We start from the raw sequence: 11,114 nt of genomic DNA on the forward strand, positions 1-11,114 counted from the left end.
GAAGTTTTCTCTTTAGAAGACATTAAGTTTGGGGTTAATCGCCTCGCTAATGGGAAAGCTAAGGACATTGAAGGTTACCAAGCGGAAATCTTAAAAATTGGAGGTCTTGTCCTCATCCCCCACATCCACAAGCTTTTCAACCAAGCAATCAAGCAAGGGTTCTCTAAACCTTGCACTGAGAGCCTCATTATCCCTATTTTTAAAAGTGGGGATACAAATAACCCCTCTAATTATCGGACAATTATGATCAGCCCTCTCTTAGCCAAGTATATGGTAGTATTTTGGAAAACAAGTTAAGCATATGGCTTGAAAGTGAAGGTAAGCGGGCTAAAGGCCAAGCAGGTTTCAGAAGGCATCACTCAATAACAGACCACCTCGTTACGCTTAGTATCATTGCAGAGGAATGTCGTAATGACAAATCCAATTTATTTTGTTGCTTTATAGACTTTAGAAAGGCTTTCGATACGATTCCTAGATACAACCTTTGGAATAGATTAGAAGAGCTAAAAGCTCCTCTCAAGTTGAGAGTTGTTGCTATAAGGTTATACGAGAATGTAATTGCCAAGCTAAAGAGCAATGAGGGGTGGTCAAAAGATATTAAGTGTATCATCGGAGTTAAACAAGGTTGCCCCCTCTCCCCTATGCTATTTGGCATTTACATTGATAAGCTCGAAGGCTATTTAGAGGAAGCAAGATGTGATGGCACGATCTTAGCTGGGATAGTCATCGTCCTTCTTCTCTATGCTGACAATATCGTTCTTTTCGCAAGGTGCCCATCTGATCTTGATAAGCAACTCAAGCTTCTTAAGGACTTCTGCTCTACCATGGGTATGACTGATAACACTGACAAAACAAAAGTTATGATTATCAAATCCAAGAAGGACACTTACACTATTTTAATGTATGACAATAATAGCTTGGAGGAAGTGTATTCTTACAAGTACCTAGGAATTGATATTCATCACAAGCTCAAATGGAACCATAGCATTGAGAAAAGGATTAATGGGGGGTGGAAAGCTTATTTTGTTCTTGAAAATAATTGTAAAACAACAAACCTCGTAATGTGGGAAAAAAAGAAGTTCCTCTTTGAAACTTTAGTCACTCCTGTTATCTTATATGGCTATGAGGTTTGGGGTTGCAGCATCTCCAGAGAATCATGGAGAAAGATTAAGCAAATCTAGAAGCGTTTTATAACTTATAACCTGAAAATTAAAAGTAATACACCCTATCCTATTCTCCTTATAGAAGCAGGTCTTTCCCCTATTGAGAGCCTAGCTATGATTAGGTTTCTGTTGTACAAGCACAAACTCAATAACATAGATGATCATAGACTTCCTAAGCTAGCTTTAAATTCCAGCCGAAACCACCTAAGGCTCAATCGAGGGTGGCATAAAGACACAAGGGCCTGGTTAAACTATTGGGAGATCAACAAGAATCATGCATTGCAAAACATTAATAACATTAAAGATATTGTTACTTCTAAGTTCAAAGAAACAATGTGGTGTGAGAAAGATTTAGCGGTTAAAGAAAATTAAGTTATTATAAGAAGGTTATCAACCCCACCCTAGAAGATCAAAAGCATCTCTCTATTTTAACTAGCTCAAAGAAGAAAATTAATATAGCAAAGATTAGAACGAATTTTCATGAGCTCCATAGTGAAACAAGTCATTGGGCAATTCCTAAAACACCATGGATGGAAAGGATCTGCCATATATGTAAGAATAGGAACATCGATGATGAAAACCACTTCCTCTTAGAGTGCCCTGCGTACAACCACATTAGATCTCAGTTTCACAAGCTTTGTTACAATACTGATCTTCCTAGCCTTTTATAATGTCAAAATTATAGTGAGCTCGGGAGGCTTTTCTCCAAGCATTTTTGAACATAGGAATAAAATCTTAAATCAAAATAATTAATTTGTTTCTTTAGGTCTGATAGACCAATGTTTAGTCTCAACGGACATTAACCACCACCACCACCACCATCATCATCATCACCACATATATAAATAATTTAATTAATTTTATATTATATTATTAAATAAATGATTTAATATTTATCAAATGAAATGCATTATGGTCTTGTTATAATTTAGTTATTTTTTATTAAAAAAAATTAATAATATAAAATATATTATATTATTAAATAAATATTTTAATATTTATCATATATTCATAATAAAATGCATTATAGTCTTGTTAAAAGTGCACTAAATCCTATTGTTAATAGTGCTGAAAAACGTTATAGAAATGTAAATATTTGGCAGTATTAGAAGTATTAGAGAATAGGATTTAGTGTCCCCAAAGGCTCATATTACTCACGTGCATATACTTCTAGTACAGTCAAGTTTGAAAAAAAAAACTTAGCAGGTACATCATATGCAGTGTAACTACATACACATATTATTCTATCACACTCCCAACCAATCCACACACGTCAGTGACAATAAGAGACTTGTACCTAAGCAAAGGCTGCAGCTAGATCAGTATCACAAGCAAATTCAGAGTCATATTCACTTACACTTGATTTCTTCTCCCAAACACAGTACTCATGCCCCACTGCTACAATATCAAAGTCCTGGGAAGATGGAGCGAGGCCTCCAATGTCGAACCTTGGACCAATCTTCACAATCAATTTGTTGTCGTCAATGGATACCATGTACAGATCCCCGTCTGCTACCAAAATGGTGCACCTGCTGTTACCTCTGACATTGTTTCTCCTCCGTATTGCTACCAGTTCTGTGATCTTCTCACCCAAACCCCAGTCAAAGAAATGATCATAGAACTGCCAAAACATATTCAATTATCAGTCAGCTGTTTATCATATTGATTGAACTTATCTTATGGTTGATTTTAGAAATATTTCACAAGTGAGATATATTTTGACGAATCTAATTCTAAAATATTTCTGAAATCCACCAAGATATAAATAAATAAATAAATGTAAACATTACTATGCAGGGGATTCCCGGGTGAGTGAGAATGTAAACGTATCCGAGCATGACTTTGTGAGGAGGAAAAGGCCAGTGGCACTGAGTGGATCCAGTGTCATGGTTATCTATGAAAGTGACTGCTTTCTCAGGCCAATATCCAATCATTCCAGGAGGTTTGTTATTCGAATCCCGCAGCCTCCAGAGCTCTCCGTTGACTGCCTCCTGCAGGATGCCCTTGGTCGTGAAATCGAAAGCGGCACACCTGTCACCAGTGGCGTGCACCCAATTCACAAGTTCTTGGCGATGAGGATCTTGATTATGGTGAGGCCGCCCATCGGGACCGTAGGAGAGAGAGTTCCAGAGTTCCCCAACAGAAAACTGCTGCGGATCCGTCAACGTCATGGAGATGTAGAGACCCACGTAGTAGCCGGCGTAGCCCTTGGCGAAGTCGAATCTCCAGGAGTCGAAGCCTATGTGTGAATAGAGCCACGTCATCCAGTTGGCCAGCTCCTTCTGCACGCGCTCGTTTGTGTGATCGATGTCGGGAGCTGCGCCGAAGTCGTCGCCCGTGTCGGGCTGCCCGGAACCGTCGGAGTATGGATGGTCGTGTTTCACGATGGCCCACGGACCCCAATCCAGGCGCTCGTCGGGCGTTCCGCCCTCGAAAATGCACCACACTCCTCGTTCGTCCTGCGCGTCGCCGCAACGGTGGTTTATCACAATGTCAGCCATGCACCGAATGCCTTTCTCGTGGTATGCTTCTATCACCTCCTTCAGCTTCTCCTCATTTCCATATCTCGAAGCATCCAGATCGTACAGCCTGCCTGGCATGTATCCTGTTTATCAACACTCTAGTGTTAAGCTACTTTTTGCGAAAAGGTTATTAAGCTGTGCTGTTAACGCATTTTTTGGAAAAAGTTATTAATTAAGACCTTTAGCTAACCCAAAAAAAACTACCTTTCAGTCAAAGAAAGAAACAACCTACCTTGAGGAGCCACCGAGTGAGAAGGAGGTGGAAACCATATATCTGTAACACCAGCCTCTGCTAAATCCTCCACTTTGCTCTTCAGCACATCATACCAGCAAGGATTTTTCCATGACTCCCAGTTAAATCCCTGGATACCAACATTGATATGTTGGAAAAGATTGATAAAGAGGAGTGAGAAAAATGCTTTACATGGTTAACAATTTTATATAAATTATTAATTTTTCAAAATTATCTAAAACGAAGTAGATCCATCTTAACTTATCTATCAAGCCTCTAAGATTATAAAAAAAAATTAGTAAAAAATTTGAAAAAAAAATACACCTGGACAGATTTGATTTGTCTAGATTGTTATACATCTGGAGTTAAGATAAATCTAACTGGTTTAAATTAATAATAATTATTATAGTTATTATTATTATTTTTATATTTTATTATTCTTAAAATTTTTATTTTTATATTTTATTATTATATAATATAATCTAGTCAAAATGTTTTAATAATAATTATAATTATTAATTTTATTTTTTATTTATTTTTATATAATTTTACAAATCAAAATGTTTAGATAATATAACATAACATAACAATCTATTACAAAATATTTTTTCATTCTTCTAATTATTTTTGGAGAGTAGATCTTAAAGCGATTAACTTCTTCTAAAAAAAATATCTAAAATTTAAATAATTTTTTCTAAAAATATTTGAAAATACATTTCCATAATTAACAACTAAATATCCAATTAAAAGATTTTTTTTTCACTTATTTCTAAAACCAAAAAATATAATTAACCAAACATCAACCCAAATTACTCTATACTCTATTTCACCAATTAGAGAGATTATTTTTTGACTTACTATAACATTAACCCAAACTACTCTGTGATATATCCTAAAGAATTAAGTTTAACCCAAATTACTTTATGTGATACTCTATACTCTATCGTGATAGATCTTGAAGAATGATGTGATAGATCGTGAAGAATTATTCGACCCAAATTACGCGAATTAAGTCTACCCAAATTGCTCTATAGGATAGATCCTAAAGAATTATTCAACCGAAATTACGGTATGTGATAGATCCTGAATAATTTAGTCAAAGCATTTAATATATATATTATTTTTAAGAATGTGAATAACATGAAGCTGAGGCTAAAAAATATGTACGCAAGATTACGATTTTACCTGAAACATAATGACAGTGAGTGGATCAGTTGGTATGTTGCCTCCTCTGCAAATAGTGGATCCATCTTGCTCTTCTGTTGGTGTTGAATTAACAGCAACGGGCGATGAAATTGCATTTATCACTGGTCTTCTGCGCTTCATTTTCATTTTCATTTTCATTTTCATGGTGTGGGCGTTGCCCGTCCTTTGGGGATTCGGCCTGAAAGCCAGAGGAGCTGATACTCCGTCCCAGGGCAACGCAAGTTGCATAGGAGAGCAAGAGTAGAGTACCCCACCTGCTACTCTTAATTCCATTGCAGCTTTGCCCCTTTTTTCCACTAACCCTACTGCTGCTACCTGATCTTCTTGGCGTAACTAGAGGCTTTGCTGCTCTATCTACAACTTCTTCAGGGGACACAGGGTAGAACGAATAACAAAATTCTACGGACATAATCACCTTATAATGTTTCGATCCCTGTAACGGTCTGCTGTGTCTCAACCATCTCTATGGCAATATATGGATCCTGAGAACAAAATCGTTTGTATTAATAATATATGGCTGATGCTTCTTGTCTGCCTTGCCAAAATCATCTCATCTACGTGGAGGGCAACAATGAATTAGAGTGGCCATGGTTGGCAACATTCACGGGCTGGTCACATGCGACCTCGATCTCAACTTCACCCACGTTATTGTTGAACTTCAAGCTAATAAATCTTATTTTTCTCAGATAAATGAGAGGGGGAGAGAGAATGGATTCGGTTTTAAAACAGTTTATTTTGTTTGATTAGAGTTATTTTAAATAATATTTTATAGAAATAGTATAAAATTAAAGGTATAGGAAAAAAAAATATATATATATAAAAAATTATATATATATATATATATATATATATATATTTTAAAGTTTATTAGGTTAAAGATAGTTTATACGATAGATTGTATAATTTTCAGGGTTGTTTTTGAAAGCTTCGCATTCTAAAATGAAATTTTTTTTTGTTTCCATTTTTTCAGAAGAACAAGAATTACATACTTTTTCTTCCCACATCTTTTTTGGTCTTTTCCACCACTGAGTTTATTAGAATTAGTCTTTAACTAAGTAGTAAGAATTTTGGCTCTCTAAAAAATATTAACTTCTATGTACACTTTTTGTTGATGATATGGAGAAGTGAAAACTTAATTTATTGTCTTTCTAATTACCAATAAATAATAATTATAAATAAAATGATTTTTCACTAATAATAATTATAAATGCGATGATTTTTATTAATAAATATTTTTTCTTGAATAATATTGATTGACAAGTCCAATCGTATGCAGAGCCAAAAAAGTTACTGACTTCTAATTTGACAAAATTTTCCATCATGTAAAAAAACACCAAAAATACCACAACGTATTATTTAGATGAGTAGACAGTATTAATTTCCAAGAACACGAGAGGAGGGTGAAAAGTAACAACTTTTTGTATTGGGAAATGAAAGGCACATGACATGATTGTAAAGTAGAGACGTTGCTTTGCTTTACCGAAGATGAGGACGTGCACTCACGAGTGTTGAAATGTTGTTTTGACGCCGCCAAAGGATTCCAACGAATTCTTTCAAATATTATAAACTCAAAAGCCTTTTATACCTTATCGCTTGCTCCCCTAAAAAAATCGCAGGTAAGGACACTTATATTTTCTCATACCAATTACCCTAAATATCCCAAAGTCAGATAAGGACACTTATATTTACTAAATAGTGATTACCCTAAATATCCGTAAGTCTTGATTGTAAGTTGGACCATGTGATGTCTTTTATAAAATGCCGTCCAGATACAAATAAACAATTAGACAAGGATGGTACTCATTTATTTTAGGAAATACAAATTTGATATAGGAATATAAGTTTATTTTTGGTGTATTCTTTTCCCTGTGGTATATAAGGGTTTTTATAAAAGGTTAAAGGTTTATATTGAGAGTGAGCGAGGTAGAGTGTGTATAATTTTATGAATTTTAATAATATTGGTATAGATATATTTTAATCATGTATTTATTAAGTATTAAGAAAAATTAAATTATTTAATTTGTAAAATTTTTTTAATTACAAAAAAAATATTTTATTTTCAAAATTTGATATATATATATATATATGTTTTGAATGCTTAAATAGATTCAATAATTTGAAAATTTTGTGAAGTACTATGGATATATATATATATATATATATATATATGTTGTGTGAATGCCTAAATAGATTCAACAATTAAAGAGTTCAGGCTTCTGTGATCCATATCAAGATTGTGAGAGATTTTCAGCGAAAATCACATGGATTACCATTTGCCAACTAGTGTGGTTCATCGTCAGGACAAGTTGAAAAATTTGTTAAGTACTTGGATTGTGAAGATCACACAATATTAATTTACAACACAATTTTTTGTTGGATTTTAGAAAAAAATTGAGTTAAAATATATTGAAAATATATTAAAATGTAGATTACTAAAAAGATTTGAGATGTTTTAATCATAAGAATTTATTTATTTTTATTTTTTTAAACATATAATATATACATTGTGGAGATTGAAACATTTTAATTAATATAGGTACTGAAATATTTTTTTATGTCATTGAAATATTTTAATTACATCTCAATATTACTTAATATTCTATTTACAACTGGAATATTATTACTATTATTTAAATGTGACATTAATTATATATAAGAGTTGAATGAATTGCACATCTCCCTTTTACTAATCTTATTACAAAGTAATCGAATTCTTTTACTTTCAAGTACTTTTCTTGGGCATTAGAATATATTGTTTTTGTTTACTTTATAAGGTTTTTTTTTTACTTTAATTAATTTATTTTTCTTTAAAGTTGATATAAAATTAAATTTTTTCACATAAACATTGAAATATTTTATTTATAGTAGAGAGTGAAAAATGAATGGAAAATGAAATGATTGTAGTGAATTTCTTTCATACAGGGTTATAATACTTTAATAAGCCTATGTAAACATGTTTTATTTAAATGTTAGTTTATTTATATTTTAAAAGGGAAACCTATCAACTCGAAATTGAACATGAACAAAATTACACATCTCCCTAATACTTGGTTATAGAATGTGTCTTTCCTCTCAATAAATCATTACAAAAAATAGATCCCTTATCTTGTAAATTAATATATATATATATATATATATATATATATATATATATATACTAATTTGATGCCCTAATTTGATGTTTAATTTAATCATAACTTTAAAAATAAATTATATTGTTATTAAAAAAATGTTAATCTAAAATAAGTTTAAAATATATATTCACAGATTTTATATAAAAAAATATTAATCAACTAAAATTTCGTTAATCAACCAAAATTTCAACTACTTAGCCATAGGTTGTAGAAAATATTTCAAGTGATTATTTTCGTAACTATTTAGCCATAAGATTTCCAATGTATTTACTTCGTATATTCATAAAATTAAATCAAAACGTGACCAAAAAGGTAAATTAGAGATGCAAATATTGTGATATAAAAGATAGAAAATGAAATATTTCTTTAAAGTGATGATTTTGGTAACTATTTAGCCATAGGATTTCCAACATATTTACTTCATATATTCATAAAAGTAAATCAAAACGTAACCAAAAAGGTAAATTAGAGATGCACATTCTTATGATATAAAAGATAGAAAATGAAATATTTCTTTAAATATAAATATATTTTAAAGTAATATTAATTTTGGAATTATATAAAAAACATATGGCTATTTTTAAAATTTTATTGATGTATTTAAAAATTAAAGGAAAAAAATACGATTTTTTATATTTTTAATGATTTTAAAATTAAATATTGAGGAAAATATTATGGATAAAAATTTAATATGAATGTGTTAACATTATTTAAAGAAAATATGTTTTTTACCTTTTACTTTTTAGTGTTATAAAGATGATGGGAGTGTGTTTATATGTGTTTTTTAGTCTTTACTTTTTAGTGTTACAAAGCTATGGGAGTGTGGCTATGATATTGATCAAGTGTTTTTTAACTTTTACTTTCTTAGTAATAGAAAGGTTACAATTTATTTCATCCTAAAAGCATCCTAAAAAGTTAAAAAAAAAAAAAAAAATCCAATGGTATCTTTCACTATGAAGTTTATGGGACTTCATTTTTATTTTAATAATCATGATTTTTTTTCTATATTTAGTTAAATATAAAGATAATTTTAGATCATATATATTAATATTAATGGCATCTTTATAATATCTTAATTTTCTCTCATCTTATTGATGGACTTCCTAATTATGGGACTTTGAAGTCTATTTTGTGGATAACCCTTTCTTGTAGACTAAAAGAGCTATCTTTAACATTATTAATATAAATATCTTGGTATTTGTGCATTGACTATTTTGTAATGATTGAATGTTTGAGTTATCTCATATTATCTTAGTCAAATTGTGATTTTGATAAAATTATGCATTTCTTAGAGTGCACTACTTAATTTTTCAAGTCAAACTTTAAGGAAAGGATTCATTAACCTACATCCAAGATAAAAGGGGGATTGTGTCCTCTCTTCAATCTCTTAAACATTCCAAGCCTTTTAGAACTCAATATATCTAATGAAGCAATATCTCAACTAGATTAACTAACATTGAATTATGAGGGGATATGACTCTTGAAATAAGGATCCCCATGGATCCTAAACACAAGGTCCTTTCAATAAAGAATTAATTGAAAGAATGGTTAATGAGTTGTTTTTGTATAATGACATCAAGGAGTTTAACTAATATAACTAGTATTAATATTCTTAGCACTCAAAACTCGATTTGGAGCAATATATTCAAACTTTCCACTACATTTTATTATAATGAATTAATATCCTAATATAGAAATGTTTTCAAATTTCTTCTTCTTAATATTTTCTTTAAGTTCTGTATAGAGACCTCAAGTTGGGCTCACTTAAGGCTATAAAAGGAACCTTCGTTTTTTGTTATCTTTCATTTGTACATTTTCTTTTAATTATTTTCATCATCATTGTTGTTATGTACCATTTCTTGCAAGTACCCTTCATTTCTTTTAATTGTTTTCAAACATTTCATTTTAGTGGGGTTATTTTCTTTATGTTGTTTCATTAATAGATGATTTTAAATTTATTTTACAACAATTATTATTATTTTTATTTCCATCAAGAATTTGCTTCATAGCATATTATTTCTAGCTAGTCAATATCCTTATATATATTTTTATGTTCTTTATATTGTATACTTCTCTCCCATTCTCGGTATCTTAACTTATTGTATAACTCTAATGTGATTCATAAGCACCAACCTACAAGAGATATCAATCCCCTTAACTTCAATCATTTGTAGGCACCAACCTACTGCAAGCACTAATCCCTTCCATAATCTACTTTGTAATATGTTCGATAATGGTCCACCCTATTTCTCTAATTTTATCTTTATTCTCTAACTTTGTGCAACCACTCTTCATTATGTTATTTTGAACCAAATGCTTCTTTTAATCCAACATTCCAAAACGGTGCTTAAGCACTATACCATGTGCTTAACAAAATAGTGGAACACCAAAAACACACCTTCATAATACTCTGATATATTGACACTTCCTTCAATCCCAAATCTTCAACAATTGGCGCTTACACACCTTGACACCATAACTTGTGCCCTCATAATGCATCCAAACATTTACTCAAAACATGGGATGGCATGATAACAATTTCTTCACCTCTCACTATGGGTGTTGGAGGCCAATAACTCCATTTTTCACTTTATATAGGAATATTAGCAATAATACCTCAAAAGAGTTAACATTGGAAAATTTTATAAAAGCATGAATTTTTGGGTTTGAATGACTTTTCCTTCAAATGTTGGAAAATTTTCTATCTGTTGACGACCTTGGAGCACCAAAATATCATAATACTAGAAATTCCAATTATTGTAACTTATCAAAACTCCTAGTATGTGATATATTGAGGACCTTAAGACTTAAGCCCCAAGTGCTATAATTGAGCACCTCCGTGATGAAGATTTGTAAA

The 11,114-nt window shown here is 31.3% G+C and overlaps 1 protein-coding gene across 1 annotated transcript; it reads right to left on the bottom strand.

Moving 5' to 3' along the window:
- Positions 1-2,288: 2,288 nt before the first annotated feature.
- On the bottom strand, positions 2,289-5,610 carry LOC149141949 (alpha-amylase type B isozyme-like). Its single transcript, XM_089446546.1, has 4 exons — positions 5,103-5,610; positions 3,918-4,047; positions 2,954-3,768; positions 2,289-2,784 (listed from the first exon to the last, which is right to left on the bottom strand). Exons 1-4 carry the CDS (start codon positions 5,394-5,396, stop codon positions 2,461-2,463), a joined length of 1,563 nt encoding a protein of 520 aa, XP_089302672.1. The 5' UTR covers positions 5,397-5,610; the 3' UTR covers positions 2,289-2,460.
- Positions 5,611-11,114: the final 5,504 nt, after the last annotated feature.

The sequence above is a fragment of the Pinus tabuliformis genome, chromosome X (genome assembly GCF_031772625.1).
Source record: "Pinus tabuliformis cultivar Carrire ecotype Pingquan chromosome X, CPIR1, whole genome shotgun sequence".
Taxonomy (NCBI): Eukaryota; Viridiplantae; Streptophyta; class Pinopsida; order Pinales; family Pinaceae; genus Pinus; species Pinus tabuliformis.